Below are 27,508 nucleotides of genomic sequence, written 5' to 3'. Positions count from 1 at the left end.
CAATGTGTGACATGGTATCATTTGCTTAACACCAAGGACAATGACAATCTTATTTTCTGCATGGGGAGGGCGCAGACGGACAGGCACAAATTAAATCAGACAATGTACCATTTTATTCTTTATAAAATATATTTCATATTGATGCTGTAAAAACATTACATTTCACATTTTTTTAAAAAATTTTAACAGTAAAAATAATACTTGGAAGACAGCCGGGGGAAAGGCGCCAATAAGACAAATTCACAGATGGGATTTATCTCCCTCTTCTCTTTTTTTTGCCCTTGGTAAAGTCAGAACCTGAGATGACCAACCAGAAAGTAACAGGACAGATTTCTTCAAACAAACCAGAGCTCCCATACCCAAATTACTATTGTCCTTCAAGGAGTCACCTTGGGAAGCTATCGGCTTACTACAACAAGTGGCCATTGCTCAAAACACACTCTGAAATTACAAAATTGCTTTCAGAGCCAGTTTAAAAGCCACATAAATAAATCCAAGCAATTTTACTCAATAGTCAATCCTTCTGCTTTGCACCTAAGACCTTAACTACCCTACTTGACCACAGACATGATTTACCCGACTTGTGATTTCCATTGTTAAGGCAATTTAAAAGACAGCACCACAGACTCTGAAGGTTAAGTCCAAGAACTATTTTGAATAAGGATGACATCAATGGAATAAACATACAGTTTCCCAAGGTAACTGCTTTGAAAATCAGTCCTGTTAGTTTCAAAAGCACACCTCTGGCATCTTCCCTCAGTCCAATTCTGCTGTCTGGCTGGGCTGGGAAGTAGAGAGATACAGAGATGAAGAAAACAGGCATGATCACTTGATCAATTCACAAACCACCCCATACCCCGAGAAGAACAAAAGGGGCAACCCCTAGGACAACCACGTGTCAAAAACCAACACAGCAGCAACCAGACAGAGGAGCAGGCAGGAGGAGGAGCAGAGGAGACCAATATCACCAAAATGAGAGTGGGAGCAAAGGCGGACAGGGAAGGCTGCACCAAAAAAGAAGGGAAAAAAGCCTCAGTTTTTCAATTGTTCCATTAATTTCTTCTTCTATCATCCTTTCTTGTCCTGTGCACCAGGGAAATGGGAAGCCTACCTCACTTAGAGAAAATCTTTGTATCCAGTTATATCTACACAGTACAAACTGAGGCGGGGCGGGGTGGGGGGTGGGGGGTGGGAGTCAAGCAGCTTTCCTAAAGAAGAGACTCAGCAAGAGCTCTGATTAAGAAAACTGCCTACAAGAGAGGGGATGATCATCTTGTGCTGCGTTCCCACTTTTCAAAATGCTCCCTCCCCTCACCGGTGAGATCTGAAGATGAGTAACACTGGGAGGAACACTGATAGCCTGACATCAGCTTTTATTGTCAATGAGGCAGAAGGGAGAAGAGGAAGAACCCTGGGCCACCTTTTGCTGGCCTGGTTTCTAGCTTTACCAAGAGTCAGAAATCCACAGAATTTTTTCTTACTAAGTTATAAAAATATACTCCATCACCACCAAAGACACCCCTGCAAAACTGTGCCTTTCCCTTGTATTACCAAACCCAGGCCACTATCATCCTTTACAACATCACATTCTTAGATTTCAAGGGTCTTTTTTTTTTTTTTGAATATTAAATGTGTGTTGGATTGAAAAGTATATGTGTATTTCCCGTTGGAAGCCGGCCAAAGGAACTTCAGTAGCCAGGTATTTTTACCTAGGACCAGGAGGACAGCCTATATTAGAATCAAGGGGTAGATGCTGCTGCTCAGTCCCAGGAGAGGTGGCCTAGTGGGATTCCCTGAGCTCTGACATCTGGGACGCAGGTCCAGGACTCCTACCAAGATAACTGGCACTGGTGACCACGTGCAAGCAGGCCTTGGAGAATTCTTCATGGTTAGAAGAAAGGTGAGGCTCCAAAACAAAAACTTGCCCTACTTTCAGGGCCCATCTCACCCAATCTTTAATCATTAGCTAGTATGCCAATAAACTCCCTAAATCTCCCTTCCCAACAATATCTTTGCTTATTTACCTCATAAGCAATGCGGCCCAGGTTCCCTTAAATTCCTGTGGTCTCCAGAAACACTAAAGGCCTGAACTCCAGTGGCTGTGAATTCAGCCTCACATCTTCTTTACATGACTGCCTCAGCTTGAATCTCATACACCCCCACCCTACTCCCTGCCCCAGGACTCCCCCTTTAGCCTCCACTATCCTACCTTCAGGTAAGAGATGATGCTCAGCAGGCATCTGGGAAGGTTACAGTCATCAAACGGACCCTCCACATCACACTGACTAAAACAACACTGAAAAGATCCAGAACAACTTTCCTGTATTAACTGAAGAGTCCTAGGCTCTGTCTCACCTTAGGAAGAAGATCAGGTTCTTCCCAAAGGGCGGGTTAGATAATGGAACAATCGGGAACCTGTGAGCTCCCTCTACATCATGGGAGCCATCTGCCACTTGCCTTTCTATCTGTTCCCTTCTCTCTCCCTCCTCCATGGCCATCCCTACCTGCAGCCTTAGGAGGAATATGGCAGACATCCCTGGTGAAGAACCTAGAGGGTCTCTGAGGGTCACTGAACTAAGAGGGCACTTTAATAAAGTATCCAGAATAAAGGCTTCAGAATAACCCATAAAAGAAAACAAAGTGTTTTTAGAAGTGTCATTTCCATAAATGGAGGGAGGAGACATCAAGAGGGAAGTAACAGCAGAGAGCTTCACAGACACTAAAACCCTCTAGCATTTCTTCAAAGAAACAGGAAAGAATGATCAAGGTAGTGTTTAACTGTCACATTTCAAAAAGTGATCTTTAGCCTTTTGGCTCAGCTAATTTGGGACAGTCTTTAAAAACCTATTTGCCAGGGCTTTGAGAAGAAGCCACATAATATTTGTTGGGAGGAAACCCAACATCTGAGAGAACCCAGATTCAAATACTTGTCACCAAGAAAGGGTGTCCCTTTTTACTTCCATGGAAGCGGCTTGGTGAGAAGCACAAAAGCTCCCTTCTCAGATTCAGATAAAGAAAAGGAGATGGCACCTTGGAAAGTGCACAGATACTCTTCCCACCCCCATACGCAATGGGTCCTGCTCTCTGAGTGATCAGCCAGAAACTTGTTTTTTTTTTTTTTTTTTAACAAAACTAAATTCGTCTTGCTCACAGTCCCTTCTGGAGGAGTTGAGAAAGCAAAGAATTCACCAACTCAGCAAGAAACAGAATGAGCTCTTCCTTCTTTTGATACATACAAACTAATACCCTAGAGAAACAAGGTGTGGGGAAGGGAGGGTAATTCATTCTTTGGTCTCTGGTTTACTGTAGAATACCCTTGGGCAGTTTTGGCTCTCTTCTATTTTAGGGGAAAAATAGTTCCGTTTCTTTTTTAAAAAATAAAATGTTCCCCCATGGGGAAAAAATGCTTTAAGTGTTAAACCTTGGCCAATAGAGCCCCAAATCCACATTTTCACCTTTATCTTTTAGGTTTCTGCTGAGGGCTTCTTGTGACAAGTCTGCCTTTTGTCATCCGGCTGCAGGTCAAGGCCAGAAAGAACAGAGGATGAGCCGGTTTGACAAGTTCAATCCAGGAATCGCTGGCAGGCCTTCTTCCACCGGCAGGCTGTGCACCACTGGTCTCGATGCTCAATGCCGTACACTTTGCGGCACTTCTTTGCTTCCCCACGGGTTTTCCTGCCAAAAGAAAGAAATGCTGCTGGTTAGACTTGGACAGCAGCCAAGCAAGAGGCTGAGCAAACATGTGAGACTGGAAGAGGTGGCTCAGACAGAAGCCAACAGGGCCAGCAGCTTGACTTCCAGAGGGTAAGTGACCACAGGCACAGAAGATTGAAAGCCCTCCCCATGTAGAGTCCCCTCTCGGGACTAACTCTGGTGATGATGGTTTGGAGGACTCAGAGTCTCCGCTTCCAGTGGAGATGGTGAGGACAGAAACCAAAGAGCAAGATGGCAGATGTCTCACCTGGAGCTGCTCTGGGCTCGTGGCGGCGAAGTGACAATCAGGTGAGACTTCATTGCAGGTGGTGGCTGAGGGGGCTCGCTGAAGCTTAGTGACCGGCTCCGGACCTGGGCACAGGGAGAGTGGCAGTAAGTCCAGGCCGTGAGCATGAGGGCAGTCATGGGAAATGAGAGAAGCACTCCCGCAGCACAGTCAGCAACACTGACTGAGCTCCCTTTAAGTGCTGGGCCCTATATCATGCACTGATGCAGAGGTGATCATGCTCTGCAACAGGGGCCAGGTAAGGAGGTGAAGTTGAAGAGTGAGCAGCAGGCCTTTAAGGCTAAAAACTGAGTAGGGGCCAAGGGTAGGTAGGGATCAAAGGCAGCCACTTGCAGGCCATCTAGTGGGCTGCTCCCTACAGGAGATTTAGACAGTTACCATCTGTGAAACAAAGGGGAGAGATTCCACTGGCTCAATGGCACCTTCAGGCACTTAGGTTTTACAGTGTATGATAACCTTCCTGTAGGAGATATTTAAGACTAGAGCTCACCACATGTGGTTCAAAATGACTTCCAGTTTATTTATTCCAAGGACAAGCAGCCTAAGTCATGGTCCACAATGGCCATCAAGATTTCTGACTCATTGCACACACCCCTTCACATGCTCCTATCTTCTTCATTTTTCCCACCTTCTTCTATTTCTATTTGACCACCCTATAGAGAATTCTCTCCCTTCCTCTCCTCTCAATACTAAAACCACAATCAGCACCCAAAGACAACCTAGCCTGGGGATTTTCTGGGCAATAAACCTGCTAAATCCCCACACTCCTCTGGAAGCACCTCCTTTCGCCTTCTAAAAGAGCCTGTGACCAGCTGGGGATTGCTATGGGATGGAGGAGAGTGCATCAAGATCTTCCGAGAGGTTTAGGGGCTGGAGGCCTCTAGCACAGGATATATGTGAAAGAGCCCTTGGCTCATACCAGAGCCCCAGGAAGTACTGAGGGCCACTCACCGGAGAAAGGGAGGAAGCAGTGGAGGGGGCGGCAGCCCAGCTAATACTGGTATAGATGTGTGGAGAGACAGGGATCTGAAAGGACGGCAGAGCCTGCAGAGACAAGATAGTCAACCAAGGCAACACCTCAGGAAGCCTTCAAAGCCTAGAAATCATCGTGTAATTTCACATTGTGCAGCAGAAGGTGCATCTCTGCGTCCGTGAGATGACCAGGAGACACTGGGATAGGAAAGATGCATCTTCACAAGAGAAATATCAGAATTTCCAAATGTTTGAAGTCGTCTCCTGGAGCTCTGGTGGCACAGTAATTAAGAACCTGGCTGTTAACCAAAAGGTCGGCAGTCCAAATCTATCAGCTGCTTCTTGGAAACCCTATGGGGCAGTTCTACTCTGTCCTATAGGGTTACTACGAGTTGGAATCGACTTGTGATGGTAAAGGGTTTTTTAATCTTTTTTGGAACTCTTCTTAGCAAATGCTCTCAAGCTGGTTGACGTGCCAGCCTCACGACCTAATCATCACAGAGGATTAAAATCTCAGACTGAGCACCTACCAGGAACATGCTATAGGCAGTTCCAAAAGAAGTCTAAAAGCCTTTTAAGCATGGGTGGCATTGCTGGAGTAAGTGAAATGCATCCCAAGGCAACTACTTGAAGGTTGACAGCCCTCACATGGATGCACAGGTCTAGGTCTGTTCGTAAAAACATCAGCCACACTCAATGTCAGCCACACAATGTCAACCACAGCTGCTGATGGGGCTACCTGAAGTTAAAACCAAACAAAACCAAACCCGTTGCCATCGAGTCAATTCCAACTCACAGCGACCCTATAGGACAGGGTAGAACTGCCCCATAGAGTTTCCAAGGAGGGCCTGGTGGATCCAAACCACCAACCTTTTGGTTAGTAGCCACAGCACTTAACCACTATGCCACCAGGGTTTCCACCTGAAGTTAGGCAACTTGAAATAGCAAAGCAGCCACTCATTCTAATCAGAGGGAGGGCTGGCTCATTTTTTAGATGTATTATTGAAAGCCCTGTTTTTAACGGCTAACTTGCAAATCAGGCCAAACCAAAAAAAAGAAAAAAAGCCAAACCCAGTGGCGTCAAGTCGATTCCAACAAATCAGGCCAGAGTCTGATAAAACCAAACTGTAGGCACACAATGACTTTAAGAAAACTGCTACATAAAAGCTGCACATTCACTGAGCACCTACTATGCACAGTAAAACCAAATTCACTGCTGTTGAGTTGATTCTGACTCATAGTGATCCCACAGGGTTTCCAAGGCTGTAAATCTCTACGGAAGCAGACTGCCATATCTTTCTCCTGAGGAGCTGCTGATGGTTTCAAACCGCCACCCTCTTGGTTAGCAGTGATTGTACAAGAACCACCAGGGTTCACATACAGTGAACCTAAAAGCTTGTTGTCATAGAGTCAATTCCAACTCACAGTGACCCTAAGTGTCACCCCTCCATGACCACTTTCCCAATCATGCAAGCGTAACAGATTGTTTCTTCCTGGACCCACACTTTGCTCATGCCTCTAGTAAAGGCACTCTGGACTATTTATTATAATTTGACTATTTATTATATTTATACATTATAATTATTTTGACGATTTATTATGATTAATCAGTTATATATTCATTTCTCCAGCTAAACCATGTACTTCACAAGAGCAAGAACTATGTCTTATTTTATCCTGAAAGCTTAGCCCAATGCTTGACACATTGTAGATATTTAAAAAATAGTTGCTGGATTATTTACTAATGTAACACAATTCTAGGGACTAGAGATTTGCTCTGGGAATCCCAACTCCACTATTCCATCACCTTTAATAAACAGTGATGGAATAATTCTCCAGTCCAAATAAATTAAATTGCTTACTTAGGGATTCAGCTCGATTTTTAGTCACCACTTGTGACAGCTACCAATTTAAAACTCTAGAATTCCCACATTCATTGAGTGTGAAATGATTTTCTTTTTCCTTCTTTGTACAAGTAAAGGATTAGCAATTTGGCTGAACAGTTCAGTCTTCAGTCAGGGTTGTCAGTGGTCTCTAATGAGGCTGGCCAGTCACAAGCTAGACACTGAATGTCCTCACAGCCATAGGCTGAGCAACCAGATTGCCCCAGCCCCATACCTGGTATGCATGGTCGGCCTGAATGTGCCAGAAGGAACCAGGAGCTGACTTGCTGAGAGCACCAGAGGGCAGGTAAGACTCCAGGCCAGGGTGTTCTGGGCCTGAGGACTGGGCTTTGGGAGGAGGTGGTGAAAGAATGGCAAGGGGTGTGCTGGTCACACTGGGGGTGGGAGCTGGTTCAGCTGTGGGGGTCCCAGGGGCGAGGGTGCCAGAAACAGCAGCAGATTCTTCCTTCATCTGCACCTCTGTGTAATAGAAATCCTCCTCCCGCTTGAACTGGTCAGAGTCCACAGTGTCCCTGTGTGGGAGGGAGATGTGGCATGATTAGGTACAAGTTGCCTCAGTCCAAGGTGCTCAGGGCCACTCAGCAAGTCAGGGAAGGAGCCCATGAGAATACCCAGGAGCCCATCTCCTGATATGGTGTCACAAAGGATTAGGCTCTCACACCGCAACAGGAATTGTTTTTCATAAGGCTTCTGCTCTCACAGAACCTGTGCGAACCTCTCCTCCCACAGGAGTCATTTGACTCTAAGCTCTGCCACGAGTCATCTCCAGCCCCTACCTACTTGGACCCAAGCTCTTTATTCAAGGGCTGAGTCAGTTCCTCTGTCATGAGTAGCTGTGAGGCTCAGCCCCAGCTCTGCACGGAAATAAGTCCCTGGCTCCAGAAGGCTAATGCTGATGGAGATCGGTCTCCCCAGAAACTGGTCTCTATATTTCTTGGCAATAGGGTATCACCAGTGGTGGAACCAAATTACCCTACTTCTACCCTGAACCAAAACCAGACATCTTGCTTCCTACAGTGAGGCAAGAAGGCACATCCATAAGATGGACAGAGCTCCCTTCTCATCCACAGCAAACTCATCGTCGTCATTTGTCATGATAGGAAGGTCCTATGTTGCGTGGCACAGGGGCAGGGATAAACCCCTGAAGAAAAAGGAAGGTGAAAAGGTGGTGTTCTCAGCAAGTGCTTTCCTTGAAAGCATTCTGGGCTGTGGGTCATAAGGAGTTAGCAGGGTGGAGGAATCCCTGAATGGTACCCCAGACAAAGATGGGGCTCCATACCTACCCCAGGTGGAGGGCTTTAACATGTCGTTTGATGCCCACAATTGAGCGCAGAACTTTCCCACAGTTTGGCCACAAGCACTTGTACATCACCTTCAGAGAGTTCTAAGGGAAAAGGCAGACTGGGTAATTGGGATATGTTCTTCTCCCTCACCCCTCTCTCATCCCAAACTAATGGAGACTTGAGCTTCAACTGGCTGTTACCCTCTGCCTTCTGGCAAAACCCAACAGAAGGGTCTAGGAAAGGGGTTCTACAGGACCAAAGAAACTGACAACCTGGACCCAAGAGATAGTCCTAATGGTAAACAGCAGGGATAGCTGCTATGGAGAAGAGCCCACCAGACCTCTCATGCATAAGCCTCTGTAATAGTACACAAAAGAAGGCAGGGATTGGGATAGAGATTGAAAAAAAAAATGGAACTGCATTAAAGAAAAGGAGTAGGCTCCTGGGAATACCATGAGGTAAAAGAAGCAGCAAAAGAAAACTGAAATGGGGTGGAACCTGGGAACATCTAGGACCTGCAGGGGCCCTCCTCTGCTGGCTGTCCCTGCCCCTAGCTGCTCACAGACACTAACTCCACCAGCCAGGCTCACACTCACACTGCACCATGTACCTTTCTTTTGCGTGGAGCTGGTTCATCCAACAGGAAAGGGTCGGGATCTGTTTCAAATCCATTATCAGTTTGGGGGGAACCAAAGGCATCTCCCAAATACTTGGGGCTGGCCTGGGGGTGGGGGGGAGAAGGGGTGGAAATGCCACTGCTCCCACTCCAGTGCCCGCTGGTGGTGCTGCTGCCGCTGTCGGACACATCGCCGCTCTCCTTCCACAGGTCACAGGCTGTGCGGGAAGCTGGCCGGAGAGAAGACAAGAGGATGCCCAGGGCTTGTGTCTGGGCAGGGCTCTGCCATGGCCTTGTCTATGCCAGATTCTGCACTGACAGCCCAGGCCGGGGGACCGTGCATTCTAGTCTGGGAACCTGGGTCTGGAGTCCAATTTCGGCTCTGACTCTGCCTGCCTTTGCCACTCCAAAGGAAAGAAAATAACCTCCCCTTTGTGAGCTGAAGTAAAAATGGAGAGTGGAGAGGAAAAAAAGCTCTCCTGCCTTCTAGGCCTCTGAGGGTGAGTGAGAATGCACACATACAAGTATGTCAAATGCCACTTGGAAAGCTTTCCCTACAGATTTTCATCCTATTGAGGCTGGGAAGGCCAAGAGCTTTCTGACTAGGCTTTCCTGAAAAATGCCTTTCAATAATTTAAACCCCTACAAGAACACTAAAGCCTGTGAGTAAAAAGAAGCCACTTGGCTCTTAGAAATATCAGGAGGGCATAACATTTACCAGCGCTAGCTGCAGCCCAGGTTGCTCCTATTTTTATTCAGAAGAGACACACTTGGAGAAGGAAAGACAAGCTCTGAGAATATGACTAATCACAAGATGACTGGAGGCCCTCACACCTGCTGTGGCCCTGAGCCGACTGCCCTGCTCCCAATAGCGCATCTGAACAGGGAGGAGGTCAGGTGAGACGTGGTAAATGCTCAGTTTTTAAATTGCCTGTCTTCAGGCTGCTTTAGGCCCAACCCAGACTCTTTCATTTCCAGGCCATAAATCTGAATTTATATTAAGTAGCAAGAGGGCAGGGGGCTACAAAGCCTGCAGATATTACGCCTCATGTCTCCCAGAGCCCCAGCTCCTAACACTGCGTTCCAAAGGAGCCTCCTTATCCTGGACGTCAAGACTGAATTCCACACTCTTCATGACAATGATAAAATCCTCCTGCTTTTCTCTCATCCTGCTCAATATTCCAAACTGCTTTTATGCTAATCTAGACACCTAGTACAGACTCCCAGCTGTCCATGTTTCCAACCCAGATTCTCCTTAAATTTCTCATCTATCCAAACGGAATAAGATGGGAAGGATGGAACTCTTCCCTTCCTAAATATCACTGTCAAGTCTCAAAGCCACAGCTTTCCCTTCCTAGAAAGCAAGAAGTTACTATATCTACACAGTGTGGTTAAACCAGAGTAGACCTTTAGGGCAGAACTCAGAAACCACCCAACAGGCCAACAGGTTAACTGGTTAAGCCACACACATCTACTCAGGAAACATAGCAGGGATCAAAGTTCCAGGCAGGAGAAAACTACATCTGGGGTGATCAGGACTCTAGGGATAAAAGACAGGTTGGGCAGTGGCAAACCCTACAAATAGAGCAGGCGTTCCCTATATAGGCACAGGGCATGACCACTTCAAATGGCTCAAACTCCAAAACTGGAAAATTGGCATACAAAGGAAGAAAAACATAAAACAAAGCAAAAAGCTAATACCATAAATTAATCTGTGTTATATGATGAACATAAGCCATTCATAAGTTATCCTACTTAGTGAGTTTTTCTAGGGCAAGGACACTAGACATTCAACATCATGAAAATAAAGTGTTCCACTGAAAATGCAGAACACTGAGAGTTTACAGTGAACTTTTAAGAAATATTTACAATTTCCTCTGCTCTTGCCATCTCTACACAGACACAGCCTTCCAAATAATACAGAACTAAAGGGAAAAGGTGGCTTAGGTGCAAATAGTAGCCACGATTAGAGGGAGGTATTTGTTGTTGTATATACCTCACACTGCAGCATATTGCAATATAATAAGCTCTTCATATATATAATTATAATTAGCTGCTAAGGAAGCCATTTTTGTGTGGCAAAAATATAAAGAACAAAACATTTACCAATTCAACAATTCTTACATGTATAATTCAGTGACATTGATTACATTAATCGTGTTGTACAACCATCACCACTATCCTTTTCCAAATTATTCCACCACCATTAACAGAAACTCAAAAATGTGGAATGCTTCATGAATTTGCATGTCATCCTTACGCAGGGGCCATGTTAATCTTCTCTGTAACATTCCAATTTTAGTATATACTGCTGCCAAAATGACCACCAAGGGTCTTATTTTTCCACTGACTTCAACCATAAAATCAGAAGTATATTACAATGGAAAAAAATCTTTAATAGACAATTAAAAACTTTTTGTCAAAAAGGAACTTAGGACATCAGGATTATGTCATATTATCAGTGAGCTCTGTATATGCTGGTGTGTGTATATGTGTGTGTACATGTATGATACATACTTACACACTTTCGCTGAGAACTGGAGTCAATAATTTTCTTTCCTTTTATGACACTTTCCTAGATCTTCATCCTCTTGACTACTACAGATCTCTTAAACTTGCTGAATTCTCTGAGAACTTGAAGTTAACTCTTTTCCTCCCCCTTTTGCTAATGTAGCTCCTACTAACAGAGCAGGCATGCAATACTGTGCTTCACAACTAGATCCCATCAGAGTGCAATAACTTACTCTAGTCCTTTGGTGAAGGCATGTGTTTAAAGCTAACCACATATTTTCCTACAACCTCCTAAATGACTTGTAATTCAGTCAGTTCTCCCTAATGAAAAAGTTATTCCCTGGGAGTAAGTTAGGCCAGTCCTATAACGAAGTTCAAAAAAACTTCAAGTTTACTACCAGTCCTGTCAAACTACTAATATCCAGCAAATCCTTCCTTCAGTATTACTGATAATGTATTTTGGAGCCAAACTAGAAGAATTTTGTTTCACTTTACAAATTTGCTTTGAAGTAATACTATTGGTTTTTAATAAGCAAATAGATGTATTTTAGACTTCAGCTAATTTATTTCAGGTCCTTGGCCTTGTTTTGTTCTTGGTGGTATTGTATGCCGCCAAGTCAATCTGACTCATAGTGACCCTATATGACAGAGTATAACTGCCCCATAGGTTTTCATAGGCTGCAATTTTTACAGGAGCTGGTCACCAGGTCTTTTCTCCTATGGAGACTCTGGAGGGTTTGAACTGCTGACCTTTTGGTTAGCAGCTGAGAGCTTAACCATTTCTCCACCAGGGCTCCTTCCCTGGTCTGTAAAATGGGGCATGAATTTTCTGAGGCCACTAAGGGACCATTTAGTACATTTCTACTGTTGTGAACTAAATATTCCTCTATTAGCCTTGTTCAGGTCTCCATCAATGTGCCTCACTCAACTTGCTCCCATAGAAGAACTTACTCAAGTGGCCAGTGAGGCTCAGTCCCGGGCAAAAACACCTTCACAATACACCAGGAAACTTCTCCCCAGATGAGGAAACTGAGGAAAAAGAATGTAAGCATCTAACTAAATGTCACTCAGCAAGTCTGAGGTGGAAGTGAGAAGAGACTCCAGAAATCCTATTTCCAGGTTGGTGATTTTCACAATTAGCTGCTGGAAGCAGAAGAAGTCAGTCCTGGGCATTTGCCACACCCAGAACCCATGGAGGCCCCACTTCCTCACCAGAAAAGTTGGCCTCGGCCCCAGGAGGACTCTGCACAATTGGGCTACAGGACAGGGATGTCAGTACCATGGCTGCCATCATCTCATCCATTTCCACTGCATCCGACTTCCTGGATTCAAATGGAAGAGCATGAAAGGTTACTTCCTGAAACAGCTAATTCACGACCCTGTAGAACTAGATTCTGTTTCTGGTTATTTCCACATGATAATCATAGACTTCTGGACTGTCCCTTCCAAAACACCCACCCCGATCAGCCCGTGTGTGTTCAAAAAATATAAGTAAAGCATGAAGGCGTCTCCTAATACTTTGTGGAAAAGAAACATTTTGAATTATGACTTTGTTAATCAAGCCAGTGTAAGCAGGATGGTCTCCATCCCACTGCCAACACCTTGAGGTAGCTGCATTCTCCCCTGACTTCTCTTCCTAATTCTGCAACTTCAAGTGGAGAATTTTATTTGGAGGGAAGAGAGAGGACTCAAAACAATGAAATAAAACATTGGGATAAAATACACCCACTAGAATTCAAAAAAATTACCTGCCTTCTCCTGTCTTATATTTAAATTCAACAGGGAACAATTACCCTAACCAAGCCCTCCCTGCAGAAACATTCTGACAGTTCCTGAACATCAAGAGAACCTATTACATAAGCCAGTTTACAAATAAACTAAAAGCGCTAAAATAAATCACCCAATGTAAATCTGAATGCTTTATATAGCAGAGTTCCATACACCTTTATAAGTAATTTTTCAAATCCATATAAAGTTATATTGTTTGGAAGTAAAATCAGAGCTGTCTCTAAGTTAATTTACAGTATTACGAAAAGTTAGTCTGAAATAAACTTCTAGGTGGTTCATCTATTTCAAAGTATTGTATTAATAAATTCTTTATAATTCAGGTTCACACATATGTGGCTGGGTGTAAAGCAGCTAAATCAAGAGTATTAACAAAACGTATCAGAATCACCTTTTAAGTATGATCTTTATATTTCATTTCCATAGACTAGAAAAACACATTATTTGCCAGCACCCACTGAATACACAATCACAAATATTGTTGTTCTGGTCTGGTCTCAAAATACTAGGTTTACTGTCAATGACAAGAACACCCAAAGACAAGATTAGGGACCAAGTCAAAGCGCAAGGTGGAATAGGGCTTAACTGTTGCACATCTTGTATATAAGACAGGCTAAACTGATAGGAGATTTTCTTCTTAAGATAGAAATCAGAATATACATTCTCAGGGAAAAGTTACATAATAAAATTCTAAAGCAAAACATACACATTCTTTATTCATCATCTGTGGTTTTGAATCTCTAAGCCAGGGGTCAGCAGCTACAGGCTGTGGGCCAAATCTGGCCTGCTGCCTGTTTTTGTATAGCCTGTGAGCTAAAAATGGTTTTTACATTTCTAAATGGTTCTTAAAAATCAAAAGAAGAATATTATTTCTTGGCACATGACACATGGTAGTCATATGAAATTCAAATTTGAGTGTCCATGAATAAAGTTTTACTGGGACACAGCCACAATCACTTATTTACATATTGTCTGTTCTATGGCTGCTCTTGTATGGCAGAGTTGAGTAGTTCCAACAGAGACTGCATGGCCCACGACACCTAAAATATTTACTATCTGGCCCATTCAGAAAACCTTTGCTGACTCTGAACTAAGCCGCTCCTTCCCTGACTCTTATCAAGAAAAACTCAGATCTGGTTGTAGTTTAAATATGAATGGGGTAAAGAAAAGCCCCTGGCCAAACCAAATATACATCATCCATATTAGTTACAGGGAAGAAAATATGCCATTTTGGGTTTTTAAAGGAAGCAAGCCTTTCTTTTCTGTATCTCATTTGTCCAATTTTTTTTTTTTAATGTACTTTAGGTGTAACGGCAAATTGGTTTCTCATTCAAAAATTTATAGACGAATTGTTTCATGGCATTGGTTACAATCCTTGCATGTGTCAGCACTCTCCCCCTTTCCACCTCAGGTTCTCCATGTCCATTTGTCCAGTTTTCCTGTCCCTTCCTGCCTTCTCGCATTTGCTTTTGGGCAGGTGTCACCCATTTGGTCTTGTATACTTGATTGATCTAAGAAGCACATTCCTTATGTGTGTTACTGTTTATTTTATAGGTCTGTCTAATCCTTGGCTGAAAGGTGAACTCTGGGAGTGACTTTAGTTCTGAGTTAGCATAGAGTCCAGGGGCCATGGTCTCAGGGTTCCTCCAGTCTCTGTCAGACGAGAAAGTCTGGTTTTGGTTGTTTTTTTTGTTTGTTTGTTTGTTTGCTTCTTTTTGTGAATTTGAACTTTTTTCTACCTTTTTCTCCCACTCTGTCTGGGACCTTCTACTGTGATCCCTGTCAGAGTGGTCAGTGGTGGTAGCTGGACACCATTTAGTTCTTCTGAGCTCAGGCTAGTGGAGACTGGTTCATGTGGTCTATTAGTCCTCTGGACTTAGAATTTTCCTTCTATCTTTGGTTTTCTTCATCCCCCTTTGTCCCGGATGAGAAGGGACCAACAGGTGTATCTTACATGGCCCCTTACAAGTTTTTAAGACCCTGGGGAGACACTACTCACCAAAGTAGGATATAGAACATTTTCTTTATGAACTATGTTATGCCAATTGACCCACATGTCCCCGAAGACCATGGTCTCCAGTCCTCTGCCCCAGTAACTCAGTCCCTTAAGGCGTTTGAATGTATCTAAGAAGCTTCCTAGGACTTTGCATTGGTCAAGTTGTGCTGACTTCGCCTATATTGTGTGTTGTCTTTCCCTTTACCAAAGGTAACACTTTGTCTAATATCTAGTTAGTGATTTTCCCTCCCCACCTGTCCCCTCCCTCATAAGCATCAAAGATTTTTTTTTTCTGTGTGTAAACTTTTTCTTGAGTTTTTATAATAGTGGTCTCATACAATCTTTATCCTTTTGTGATTGACTTATTTCACTCAGCATAAAGCTCTGAGACGTTTTGTGGATTCATCATTGTTCTTTAACGTTGTGTAGTATTCCACTGTGTGTATGTACCATAATTTATTTATCCATTCACCTGCTGATGGACATTAGGTTGTTTCCATCTTTTTGCTATTGTGAATAATGCTGCAATGAACACGGGTGTGCATACGTCTATTTGTGTGACAGCTCTTACTTCTCTAGGATATATTCATAGGAGTGGGGCTGCTGGATCACACAGAATTTCTATTTCTAGTTTTCTAAGGAAGCGCCAGATCACTTTCCATAATGGCTGTACCATTTTACATTCCCACCAGCAATGTATAAGAGCTCCAATCTCCCTGCAACCTCTCCAGCATTTATTTTCTGTTTGTTTTTTTGTTTAGTGCCAGGAAAGTCTGGGTGAGATGGTATCTCACTGTAGTTTTGATTTGCATTTCTCTAATGGCTAATGATCGCGAGCATTTTCTCAGGTGTCTGTTAGCCGTCTGAACGTCTTCCTTGGTGAAGTGTCTGTTCATATCCTTTGCTAATTTTTTAATTGAATTATTTGTCTTTTTGTTGTTGAGGTGTTGATGTATTTTATAGATTTGAACCTTGTCAGATATATTGTAGCCAAAGATTTCTTCCCAGTCTGTGGGTTTTCTTTTTGCTTTTTTGGTGAAGTCTTTTGATGACTGTAAGTGTTTAATTTTTAGAAGATCCCAGTTACCTAGCTTATCTTCTGGACTTTCTGTAATGTTGGTTATGGTTTGTACCCCCTGCACTGTCCCTATTTTTTCTTCCATAATCTTTATAATATTAGGTTTTATATTTAGGTTTTTGATTTGTTTTGAGTTAGTTTTTGTATATGATGTGAGGTATGGGTCCTGTTTCACTTTTTCACAGATGCACATACAGTTTTGCCAACACTTTTGTCAAAGAGACTGTCTTTTCCCCCATTTAATGAACTTTCGCCCTTTGTCAAAGATCAGGTAGCCATAGGTAGAGGGATTTACATCTGGGTTTTCGATTCTGTTCCATTGGTCTCTGCATCTGTCGTTGTACCAATACCAGGCTGTTTTGACACTATTGCTGTGTAGGAGGTAATGAGCCACTTGTCCAATAGCTTGACAACTAGATACCTATAACTCCCACTTTCCATCCCTCCATCATAAGACAGCCCACAGCCTAACACCTCACATGACCCACACAACTTCTAGAGCCCAAATTCTTCCCACACGAACCTCTTTGGGACATCAATGTTCCTGGAGACAGGCCTGCAGGCTGGAACCTGGGCTCCCTGCTCTGTGGGTGGTGCCTGGGACATGGAGCCCTGCAGCTCTGCAAGCCACACCTCCTCTGCTTTGCAGCAGATTTGTAACTTCTGATCCAACAGCCAGACAGTCACCTTATCCTCTACCCAGCTGTGCTGCTCAACCAGTCCTGTACACTCTTGACCCCCATACCACACATAAACCTGGAAGGAAGAAAAACAGCAATAGCAGTCAGCACTAGGTAGTTCTTACCCCCGAAGAGTTCATATGCCCCAACTTCCAGGAATCTGGATCTGCCTGTCACAAGCTGCTTCTCTGACTCACGCAGCTTTAATTGAGCTAGATGTTCCCAGGTACCTGCTTCCCATCTGAGCACGCACATTAGGCAAATTGGACTGATTCTCCCCAAAACAGGTCCTTATAAACTCTCTAGACTAGAGACAGTGAACAGTTTCTAGAGATTTGACCTGAATTTGGAATCTGTGTCCATTCCTTCTGATTTCTTCCCTTGCCTTGCCTTTAATGCCCCTGCATATCTGCTGATTCCCAACTACTGTCTTCAAGTGATCAGACCCTGCATTTTTCCCTTCAAAGAATTCTGAGTCTACCTGGACAAGAGGGTAGGGGGTGAAGAGGTAGGCTGACCTCTCTCAAAGGGCACCTGGATATTGGCAGGACATCTTGCCTTGTGGGAAGAGAAGCCTGGAGGACACAAGCCTCAGGGAGAAGAGATGGGAAGACAGGGTCTCTACTGATGAGCCCTGGAAAAGGCAATGAAAGAGAACCCCATGCACCTGGATCTAATGCTAATATTCAGGTATAGATGTGGCTGGGCCCTGCTGCAACAGAAGGGAAAAGGAAATCCAAATTGAATTCTGATTGAAGAAACATCTTCATCTCTTGAAAACATCTAAAGGTAATTCAAAGGAGCAATCTTAGCTGGCTCTTTTAAGCCTGAGATTATTTCCCTAGTTTTGTGAAGTGGCAAGCTAAGGGAGAATAAGAAGAAATGGACCTATGGCCATGCTTCAAACCAAGACTTTGAGTAGGCTAAAGCCCAGAACTGCAGATGTCAGGTTTTGCCAGCTTTCCCTCCAGTTAACACTGTTACGAAGGAACCCTCAAGGAGCCCTGGGGCCCCTAATGATGGTACCTTCTCTTAGGAAGCCCACCTGCCGAAGGGCCCACATGGCCAGAAGGAAAAGGTCTGTGCTCATACTAGCGCCCAAAGAGTTTCCTGCCTGCCACTGGGGACATTCCTGGCCTTCCAGCCCCAGTCTGAGTAGAGCAGACATCTGTATACACTGGGTACCAACCTACCTTCTGCCCAGGCTGAAATGCCACCTGCTGGAGGCCTGAGATGCCGGGAGCCTTGAGGACCTCCTTGGGTTGCTCACGGCAGGAGCCGTCCTTATAGGCAAGGAAGGGCTGTGCAGCAGCCCTCTCCAGTAGCTCCGCTTGAGGTTCCAAGGGCTGGGCGGTCCCTGGTGGCCCATCTGAAACAGTAGGTCCCAACACCCGGGCTCCCAGTAGGGACCGCTTACCAAGGCGCCGGGAAAGCACACTGGCCATGCTGCTGCCTTTCCTGGGGAGACAAAGAGAACAGAGTCCTTCACCCATTATCCCCAGGACCATGGAAGCAGGGACTTCCTTCAGCATTCAGTTTGGCACCCTACACACAGCAAGAGCCAATACGTGTCAGTTACATTGAATGAAACATCTTAAAGTAACTTCTACAATTTTTTCTCTTTACAAAAGTAGGACATTTAGAAAATACTGATAAGCACAAAGAAAAACAAATCATTCATAAACCTGCCTCCCAGAGGTATATTATCTTTTACGTATAACGTTCCATGCTTTCTTCTATATACGTTGTTCACATACACTGTTATTTGTACAAAAATGAGATCACTGGTAAACTGAACTTTTACTTAATATATTATATGTTTTATTATATCATTAAATATTATTCTACAAAAACACTTCTAAAAGCCACACAGTATTTTCCTAGATGGACGCACACTGCTAACGTAACAGTATTTTCCTAGATGGACGCACACTGCTAACGTAACAGTATTTTCCTAGGTGGACGCACGCTGCTAACGTAACAGTATTTTCCTAGATGGACGCACACTGCTAACGTAACAGTATTTTCATAGGTGGACGCACGCTGCTAACGTAACAGTATTTTCCTAGGTGGACGCACGCTGCTAACGTAACAGTATTTTCCTAGATGGACGCACGCTGCTAACGTAACAGTATTTTCATAGGTGGACGCACGCTGCTAACGTAACAGTATTTTCATAGGTGGACGCACACTGCTAACCTAACAGTATTTTCCTAGGTGGACGCACGCTGCTAATGTAACAGTATTTTCCTAGATGGACGCACACTGCTAACATAACAAACCTCTTATAACTGTACCTTAGGGTTGTACCCAATGTCTTGCTGCTTAAAATGCTCTGCCTGCAGTGAACACCCTTGGAGCTAAACTTCGGCATAAATGCACATCAGTGATCACTTCCTTAGCTTAAATTCCTAGATAAAAAATTGCCAGGTCAAAGCATTTGTCTGACACATGCAGATTCTTAAGCTACTTGAAGATCAGTTGTCTTTAAAGCTGCAAAGAACCCCAGATATGAACCATGTCATTCACCTCATTTTTACACTTGAGGAAACTAAAGCTGAGAGCTTAAATGTCTTGTTTGTGGTGACAAAGGTAGTTGGTGCCAGAGCCGGGACAAGGTCTAGTCTCCTTACTCCCAATCCAGGGCTCTTTCCACTTTCCTGCTCTGCCTTAAAGTTGCCTGAACATTGCTTCCAATAGCACTTGGTGTTGGGCCACTAATGCATTCAGGTATCCTTGAAATGTAGGACCACAGCAGGGCTGTTTATTCTTCCTGACAACCTGTCTTCCCCTGACATAAACCAAAGGAGACTATTCCATGCCTAGTCAACCTCATCCCACAACTGGTATCATGAGGGAAAGTTTTACTCAACACCCAGGGCTCAGGTGCTCATCTGAAAATGGAACACATCATTTTCGCATACTCTGGGACTCCAAATACATCGCATTTATCACCCAACAACTGCAGAAAGCAGGGAAATGGATAGTACTAGCCTCGAGAAATGGATAGTACTAGCCTCATCATTTTATAGAGGGGAAGAGCTAGTGAAGAGATCAAACACAGAAACCTTGGTGTCCTGCCCAAGGAAGGATTCTAACACCCCTGGCACTCAATGACCACAAGACTGGGCAGAGCCTTCAGAGGCCATCTGGACCACTCCAGCTTCAAACACCTAGACCATTCCAGAAAAGAGGAACTCCATCTTTCAGGTCTCTCCCATGAAAAAGGCTCTATAACTTCCCTCAGGAATCCAAATCAGTCAACAACCTTCCTACTAGGAAATGCCTGCTCTAACCCACATCCTCCCTGCTAAGTGAGATTCAGGGGAAAGCATACTAGATCAGCTATCAAAGCCCACACAGTCAGTCCCCACTCATTTTCGAGTTCCTTTAACCTCTCAGATCCTGTTTCCTCATCTATAAATCAGAATGCTAATTACCATTCTTGTTGACACCTCACAGGATCAAATGAGAACATTCCTGTAGAGGCTCTTCACAAACTGTAAAGTGTGATGTACATGCAAAGTGATACTGATATGATGAAGTTCAATCTAGCTCTAGCCTCAGTGGAAATAAACCATTTGGGTATAGGCTTCTATACGACTCTGTATTAAATTTTCCTTTCAGAAAACTGACAAACTTTCAGCTAGACTGACAAAGAAAAAAGAGAAGAAACAAAAGCCAAGATATTACAACTGACCCAACAGAACTAAAAGGATCGAAACAATACTACAAACTGTACTCCAATAAATATGATTATTTAGATGAAATGAACAAATTCCTAGAAGCACATAACCTACCTAAACTGACTCAAGAGGAAGCAGAAAACCTCAAAAGACCCATAACAAGTGAAGAGATTGAATCCGTAATCAGAAACCTCTCAACAAAGAAAAGCCCTGGACCAGGTGTCTTCACTGGGGAAGTCTACCAGACTTTCAAGTCGTTAAAAAGATTACACCTTTCCAAGATGAATAGTCCTTTTTTCTCCATTTAGGTAATATTTTCTAACCCTCACACCATTCGGACAGCTCACCTCTGAACCCCTCATTTACGTATATACACACTGTACTTATCGCTAGCACTTAAGGCCATTGACTGTTTTGCCAGACTCTGTGCTAAGTGGTTTACAGGCGTTCTTTCACTCAGCAGGTACCATCAGCATCCGTCCTGTTCTACTCTTAAAAAAAAAACTAAGTTTTACCACAATTTAAAAAAAAACCGAGGCTCGGAGACATTAAGAAACTTGACCAAAATCAAAGCTGGTACTAAGCACAGTCAGGATCCAGATCCCAAGATTTGCTGACTTCAAAGTCTGTGTTTCCTGCTACTAAACCATGTTCCTCCTCCTCTTTCCAGAAATGCTCCAGCTCTTCTTGTAACTTACGACGTATGGCTTCAATGTCCCTATTTCTCATTTTCTTTGGCTCCACTGACCTCCATCTCCACCATCTATATCCTAAGTTGGTATCACAAGGTACCACTCAACCTCCAAAGAGTCACGCTTTGTGCTCACAACCTCCAAATGCACACTCCTAATGGGTTACCCCTCTTGTCCTCAGCCACGTGTTGCCCTTCTCGCCAGCTTCATTCCACCAGCTCCTCTCTGCAAACTGACTTCCATTTACTCACAGACAACAGGCCTGAACTTTGCAGTTCCTCCCCCACAAACCTGATTGCTTTGCTCCTACACAGAGTCCCTGCTCCCAGGTCCAGGCTCTGCTGGTGGAAGCAGAAGGATGAGACGCAGTACGTTGCAAACACCCTCCTTCTCCAGAGCCCTCGCAGTTCCTCAGCCTTCCTATGTTCTTCTCCTCTGGACCCCCTGGCACATTCCCAATCACAGCTCTTCCAGATCCTCCGCCCCTTCCTATTCATGTACTCCTGTTAATTGAGGGCTTGACAGGTACAAAGCAAATCCCAGGTGTTGCGGCAAGTAAAGAACACTAAAGCGTTCATGTACCTAAACACCAATGCCATTTCCCCTACCCAGAAGGCCCTACCAGGCTAGTTCCACCTAGTCTATAAAGCTGAGCATTTCAAAAGACGGCCTCAACCACATTCCCACACGCACACCCACTCTTCCTCCCTGGCCTGCATTCACACCAGAGCAACTGGTTCACATTTTCTTCGAACAGTTCTGTAAACGACCTTAACTTTTTACCCTCATTCAAAAGTACCTCAGGGCTTTGTTTGGGTCCCATGTCATCTTCAGATCACCCTAATCCTAGCTTCTTTCCTAGCCATCCCCAGCAGATCATGCTAGAGAACATCTCCACATAACACAAAGGAAATGGAAAAAATAACAATAAAGTTACAAATGTTAAGAAAAAGAATTTGGCTTGTTTTACAAGTATGTTACTCAAGCATGGTATTTCCACCATGAATTCTCTACAAAGCAAAGAAGAGATAAGTCAGAGTCTCAGCATTCATTGGGTGTCTGGTGATTGTACATTTAATAACACTGTATCAAAAACCTTTACTAAGACCATAAAGAGTAAGAAAAATGTAAAGGATAAATTCTTTACCACTACAGAAAAACGTATAAACCCAGTGCCATCGAGTTGATTCCAACTCCTAGTGACTCTACAGGACAGAGTAGAACTGCCCCATAGGGTTTCCAAGGTGTTGATGGTGGATTCAAATTACCGATTTTTTGATTAGCAGCCAAGCTCTTAACAGCTGTGCCACCAGGGTACTGATGCTAAATGGGTTTTCAAAACTCAGTCACCTACCTTTATCCTTGAAGTCTGAGGCCAGAAATAAAACGCCTCTCTCAGTCTAAAAAAAAAAAAAAAAAATTTTTTTTTCTCAGTCTGATTTTATTCAGCTCAGAAGAGCAAAGGGTGAAGCTGTAATGCCAGTTACAGACAGAAGATGGCAGCATCAATCCCAGAGAAAGAGACAACTGTTTTCAGGACAAATAGGAGGTGGCCACTCCCACTTTCCAAAACAGGAAGTTGGGGGTTTCTACCAGTAAAAATGAAGAAATGGTAGTTTTTCCAAATTCCTGGGCTTCTAATCTTTAGACAGAGCCTGGGATGCTTGGCTAACAAACTCTAACAGTGCTTTTGTAAACTTTTTTCTTTTTTTAACTTAACGAATACTTTGTTTTTAAGCATGCAACTTCCCAAATCTGCTGGATTGGTATAAAATTTGCCCACTTCTGGCTTATTTCCAAATCTACTTGTCCCGTTCTCTAGCTCTTCTCCTTTAACAAGCCCAAATTCCAAAATGAAATACTACACATTTTATTATTAGTTTTATTTACAGTACTTCCAAATCATGATTTTTAAAAATAGGAAAGAAGGGAAAATATCTTTATTAAGTGCCTAATAAGCACTGGCTTTCACAAACTGTATCTAATTTAATCCTCAGAACAATTTGTGGTGAACATGTTTTTTATTTCTGATGAGGAATCTGGGCCACAGAGAAGTTAGGTTGCAGAGGCCACACAACTAGGGAACGGCAGCCCTAGGGTTTGAACCCATGTCCATCTGGTGTCAAAAATGGTGCTCTTCTCATTATTCCAGTAGGTATATGAGCTCTCAAAATGAAATACTCGATTAAGTTGTCCTTGAAGCCTCAAGCCAGAAACAAACACCTCTAACCTACATGTATTTTTTCCCTATGTCAATGAACCTTTGTTTAAAACAAAAAAAAAAAGTTCCCAGTCCTACAAGTCTATACTTATATTTCCTCATGTACTTTCTTTCCTTAAAAATCTCTTTTCCACCTGCATCTTACCCTCCTACCTACAAAATATAGGTCAATGCCTTATTCTGACCTGGTCAAACAGTCCAACTCATTGTTAATCATTTAGAGGTTTGGGAAGACCTTCATACACATACTGCCTTCTAAAAGGGCACTAAGGAGTACAGCCAGAATGCTCCTTAGAAGTGAAGATGGCAGACTTCTCACGTACTTTGGACATGTTATCAGGAGGGACCAGTCCCTGGAGAAGGACATCATGCTCGGTAAGGCAGAGGGTCAGCAAAAAAGAGGACGACCCTCAACAAGATGGACTGACACAGTGGCTGCAACAATGGGCTCAAACAGCAAAGACTGTGAAGATGGTACAGCACTGTTGTACACTGGGTTGCTATGAGTCGGAAGCAATTCCACGGCACCTAACAACAACAACAAGAGGGCACAAAGAGATAATGTAATGAATCCAAAAAGCTATGGAAAACTTTAGCTAACTTTATAGTGAAGATTAACAGCGTGGAAACGGAAAATTTGATAAATAATCTATGAAAAAAACGTAGGCTACGCAGTATCACTAGGTGGTATTCAATGCCTCCTTTGTATTAATCAGCAACATGTAACATTAAAGACAACCATAATTCTTAAACTTGTTATTGAGGTCTTTTGCAGATCTGCCCAATGCGATACATCGTTTGATTTCTTGACTGCTGCTTCCATGGGTGTTGATTGTGGCTCCATGTAAAATGAAATCCTTGACAACTTCAATAGTTCTTAAACTTCCTGAGGAGTAAATGTCTTTAAGGTGCCCTAGTATCACAATGGTTAAGCGCTTGGCTAACTGAAAAGTAGGCAGGTTGAACACACCAGCAGCTCTGCAGGAGAAAAGGCCTGGCCATCTCCTTCCGTAAAGATTACAGCCTGGGCAACTGTATGGGGCAGCTCTACTCTGTCATACAGGATCACTGTGAGTCAGAATTGACTGGACAGCACATGACAACAAATGACTTTAGCTCTACAGATAAGAGAGTCTTCGGGGATCCAGAAGTGAATTAGAGCACCTACAAAGGTCTATCATGAAGGTAGGTGGAGAAGGAAAGCTAACTCTGGGCCCCAGAGTGACTCTCCAGGATCGCTTATTATTTCAGAGCCTCAGGACTTTGTTTGGGTTCCATACCACCTCAGAACAAAAAAAATGTGTTGCTGTCAAGTCAATTCTGACTCATGGCGACCCCATGTGTTACAGCAGAGAACTGCTCCACAGAGTTTTCTTGGCTGTAATTCTTCCTGTAATTCTTATGGAGGGAGATCACTAGGCCTTTCTTCTTTTGCACCACTGGATGGGTTGATCCACCAACCTTTCAATTAGTGGTTGACCAACACCACATCTCCATGATCCCAGTCTCTTTTTCAACCATTCCAGCAAATCATGCTGGGGTATCGATGGCTTCTCTCTCCCTTCCTAGTAGGCTTCTACCATTTTAATTGCTGTTGTTGTGTGCCATCAAGTCGATTCCAAATCATAGTCACCCTATATGACAGAGCAGAACTGCCCCACAGGGTTTTCTATGCTGTAAATCTCTACAGGAACAGATCGCCGGGTCTTTTTTCGCACGGAGCAGACGGTGGGTTCGAACTGCTGACCTTTCAGTTAGCAGCCAAACACTTAACCATTGTGCTGCAAGGGTTCCTTGTTGTAGCCTCCTTCAAACCCCTCTTTCCCTCATCTCTACTTCTATTCACTCCCCTGCTGGTTGCTTCCTTGGGAGCTCTCAAAGTCCCATAAAAACTAGCCATTCCCTAATTTTCCATACGGTTCCAAGGCAGCAAAGAGAAATCAAGAAACATCTATATCAGGGTAACAATAACAGTATTTCAACATGTAGCCAAAGTCCACTTCATGATTTTACATTCTCGACTTATGAAATTCCTTGATTAAAACAAAGAATTGAAATTCACGATAAAGAACCGTTCTAGGCTGATGAACAGTTTTAGGGGATCCTGAGCTCTCTCGTGCTTCTCACCCCTACTACTGTCACCAACAGGAGGAATTTGCTGCCCAGAATATGTATTTTGGTATATGACCAAAAGGGGTTAGCCCTTTTCCAGGCTCAGCAAACATTATTCTGATGTCCTAATGACCCTTAATGAGGACATCTGCCATCAGTTAAATAATTGGGACAGACAGGCTAGTAAAATAAACCCTCTCTGTGGCTCTGAGTTGCAAACTGCTATTTGGCACGTGACTGTTGCGGGACAACCATATCTCAGCACACAGAGGCGTGTGCATGCACTCACGCACACTGGCTGCTCTCTCCTATCCCCCAGTGACACCGCAGCAAACCATGAACACCTAGGGGCACTTCTAGAACACAGGTCATACGTTAAAGTGACTCATTACATAAATAATTTTGTTTTTGTTTTTTTTTAAAGTTAAGGAAGTTGAAGTTTGTAGTAAGATTCTCATTTGCTAAAGCTTGGGTGCTTGCTACCTCTCTAATCAATCAAGGTGAGGAACATCAATCCTCGGGAGACAACAGTTTCAGGCTCTCTAGTAAACCTCACCTTTCTGTGTATGTTGTGATCCCATTGGGTACCACTGCACAGAAAAACAATTTAAGTTTTTAGTTCTTTGGCCAATACTTTGCATATCATCCTTAATGTTTTATCAGCAAGTTGCTAATTTTTTTTTAAACCTGTAAGAATTTTAATTTTTTTTTTTTCCAGTGTGATGCATTAAGCTCATCCAAAAGCCAAAATGTTTGCTAACAAACTATGTCTCTTATTTTACAGTAAAACTCAGTGGTGAATAGGATTCCTCAACAATTCACTTTTAGCATTCTTAGGCAGGGAATATCTGCATTGACAGATGCCATGGGCGCTTGCAAGCATACTTATGATTAAATGCAAATACATGTGTGATCCTCCTAGTTTGCAGTTCATGTGAACCTTAAGAAGCCCTGGTGGCAAAACGGTTAATCACTAGGCTGCTAACTGAAAGGTTGGTGGTTTGAACCCACCCAGCGGTTCCACAGGAGAAAAACCTGGCAATCCACTCCTGCAAAAATTTAAGCCTAGGAAACCCGATGGGGCAGTTCTACTCTGTCACGTGGGATCGCTATGAGTCAGAATGGACTCAATGGCACCTAACAACAATAACATGTAAATCCTGGTAGAGCAGGTTGTCATATCCCATCATCACTACCCAACTGCTGCCTATTCTCAAGTCTTATTTTTTCTGGGATGCCTCTCCACAGGGGGGAAAAATACTTCACTGATTACATACTGAGCTTTTCTTCCCAGAGGACTCCTCTGCCCAGCCAGGCTTTGGATAAAAATCCTACGAGCAGCACTCAAGCCTCTGAGCTAAAACTTGTAGAGCTCTGAAATTATTTATCAGACCCTGTTACATGATTTTTAAAAATCTATGTGTATGCGTATTTTAGATTTTCACGATACAAGCTTGAGATACATAGCACTGAGCACATCAGTGGTCAATTGGATACCAATATTTCTAAATCAGCCAGTCAGTTAATGACAGTTTGGAGTCTCAGGACATTTTAATTATAGCCTTTTTGCTGAAGGTTTTTAAAAACTGGATTATACTGCATCAATGTATAATAGTTTGGGCTACCCAAAAAATTACAGAATATCAGGATTAACAAAAACTTTAAAGGTTGACCAGCTCCCATTCAGGGCTGGAATGCTCTCTACAGCATCCCCTGTATATGAGCCCCCAGCCTTCTCATTACTATGAGAAACAGATGTAATAGAACGATGGAAGAGAAACACAAGGGCCCCAGACAGCAGTGCAACTCTCATATTCCAGCAGATGGGCCATAGAAGTAGGTCATCTGATCTGGTTACAGGGAATTCTCCCCAGAAATAATAAATGATCCTGATCACCAAACACTTCCGTTGGTCTGACTGCGCATCAGGCACTCAGTCAAGTCTGCACGCCGCACGGGAAGAGAAGCACAT

At 43.5% G+C, this 27,508-nt stretch overlaps 1 protein-coding gene and 1 non-coding gene across 4 annotated transcripts in view; both read right to left on the bottom strand.

Annotated features, from left to right (window-relative positions):
* Positions 1 to 3,104: 3,104 nt before the first annotated feature.
* The window catches only part of ZNF395 (zinc finger protein 395), a 47,626-nt gene continuing 23,222 nt past the window's right edge, over positions 3,105 to 27,508 (bottom strand). For 2 of the 3 annotated variants that reach the window (XM_064272641.1, XM_064272640.1), the window contains exons 2-10: positions 18,019 to 18,283; positions 16,669 to 16,901; positions 12,499 to 12,608; positions 8,770 to 9,005; positions 8,160 to 8,260; positions 7,091 to 7,388; positions 4,952 to 5,044; positions 3,962 to 4,065; positions 3,105 to 3,675 (exon numbers count right to left, since the gene is read on the bottom strand). In XM_064272641.1, the coding sequence (XP_064128711.1) occupies positions 3,564 to 3,675; positions 3,962 to 4,065; positions 4,952 to 5,044; positions 7,091 to 7,388; positions 8,160 to 8,260; positions 8,770 to 9,005; positions 12,499 to 12,608; positions 16,669 to 16,901; positions 18,019 to 18,270 (1,539 nt within the window). In that variant the 5' untranslated portion in view covers positions 18,271 to 18,283 and the 3' untranslated portion in view covers positions 3,105 to 3,563. Of the gene's footprint in view, positions 3,676 to 3,961; positions 4,066 to 4,951; positions 5,045 to 7,090; positions 7,389 to 8,159; positions 8,261 to 8,769; positions 9,006 to 12,498; positions 12,609 to 16,668; positions 16,902 to 18,018; positions 18,284 to 22,557; positions 22,604 to 27,508 lie in introns of those variants that run through there. The other variant, XM_003412458.4, reaches the window with a different exon arrangement.
* Positions 10,995 to 11,096, bottom strand: LOC111751312 (U6 spliceosomal RNA). Its single transcript, XR_002786390.1, has one exon. It is a non-coding gene; the product is annotated as a U6 spliceosomal RNA (small nuclear RNA).

Source organism: Loxodonta africana, chromosome 19 (genome assembly GCF_030014295.1).
Source record: "Loxodonta africana isolate mLoxAfr1 chromosome 19, mLoxAfr1.hap2, whole genome shotgun sequence".
Taxonomy (NCBI): domain Eukaryota; kingdom Metazoa; phylum Chordata; class Mammalia; order Proboscidea; family Elephantidae; genus Loxodonta; species Loxodonta africana.
The sequence above is the reverse complement of the archived record's forward strand: the minus strand, read 5'-3'. Positions and strand labels throughout refer to the sequence as shown.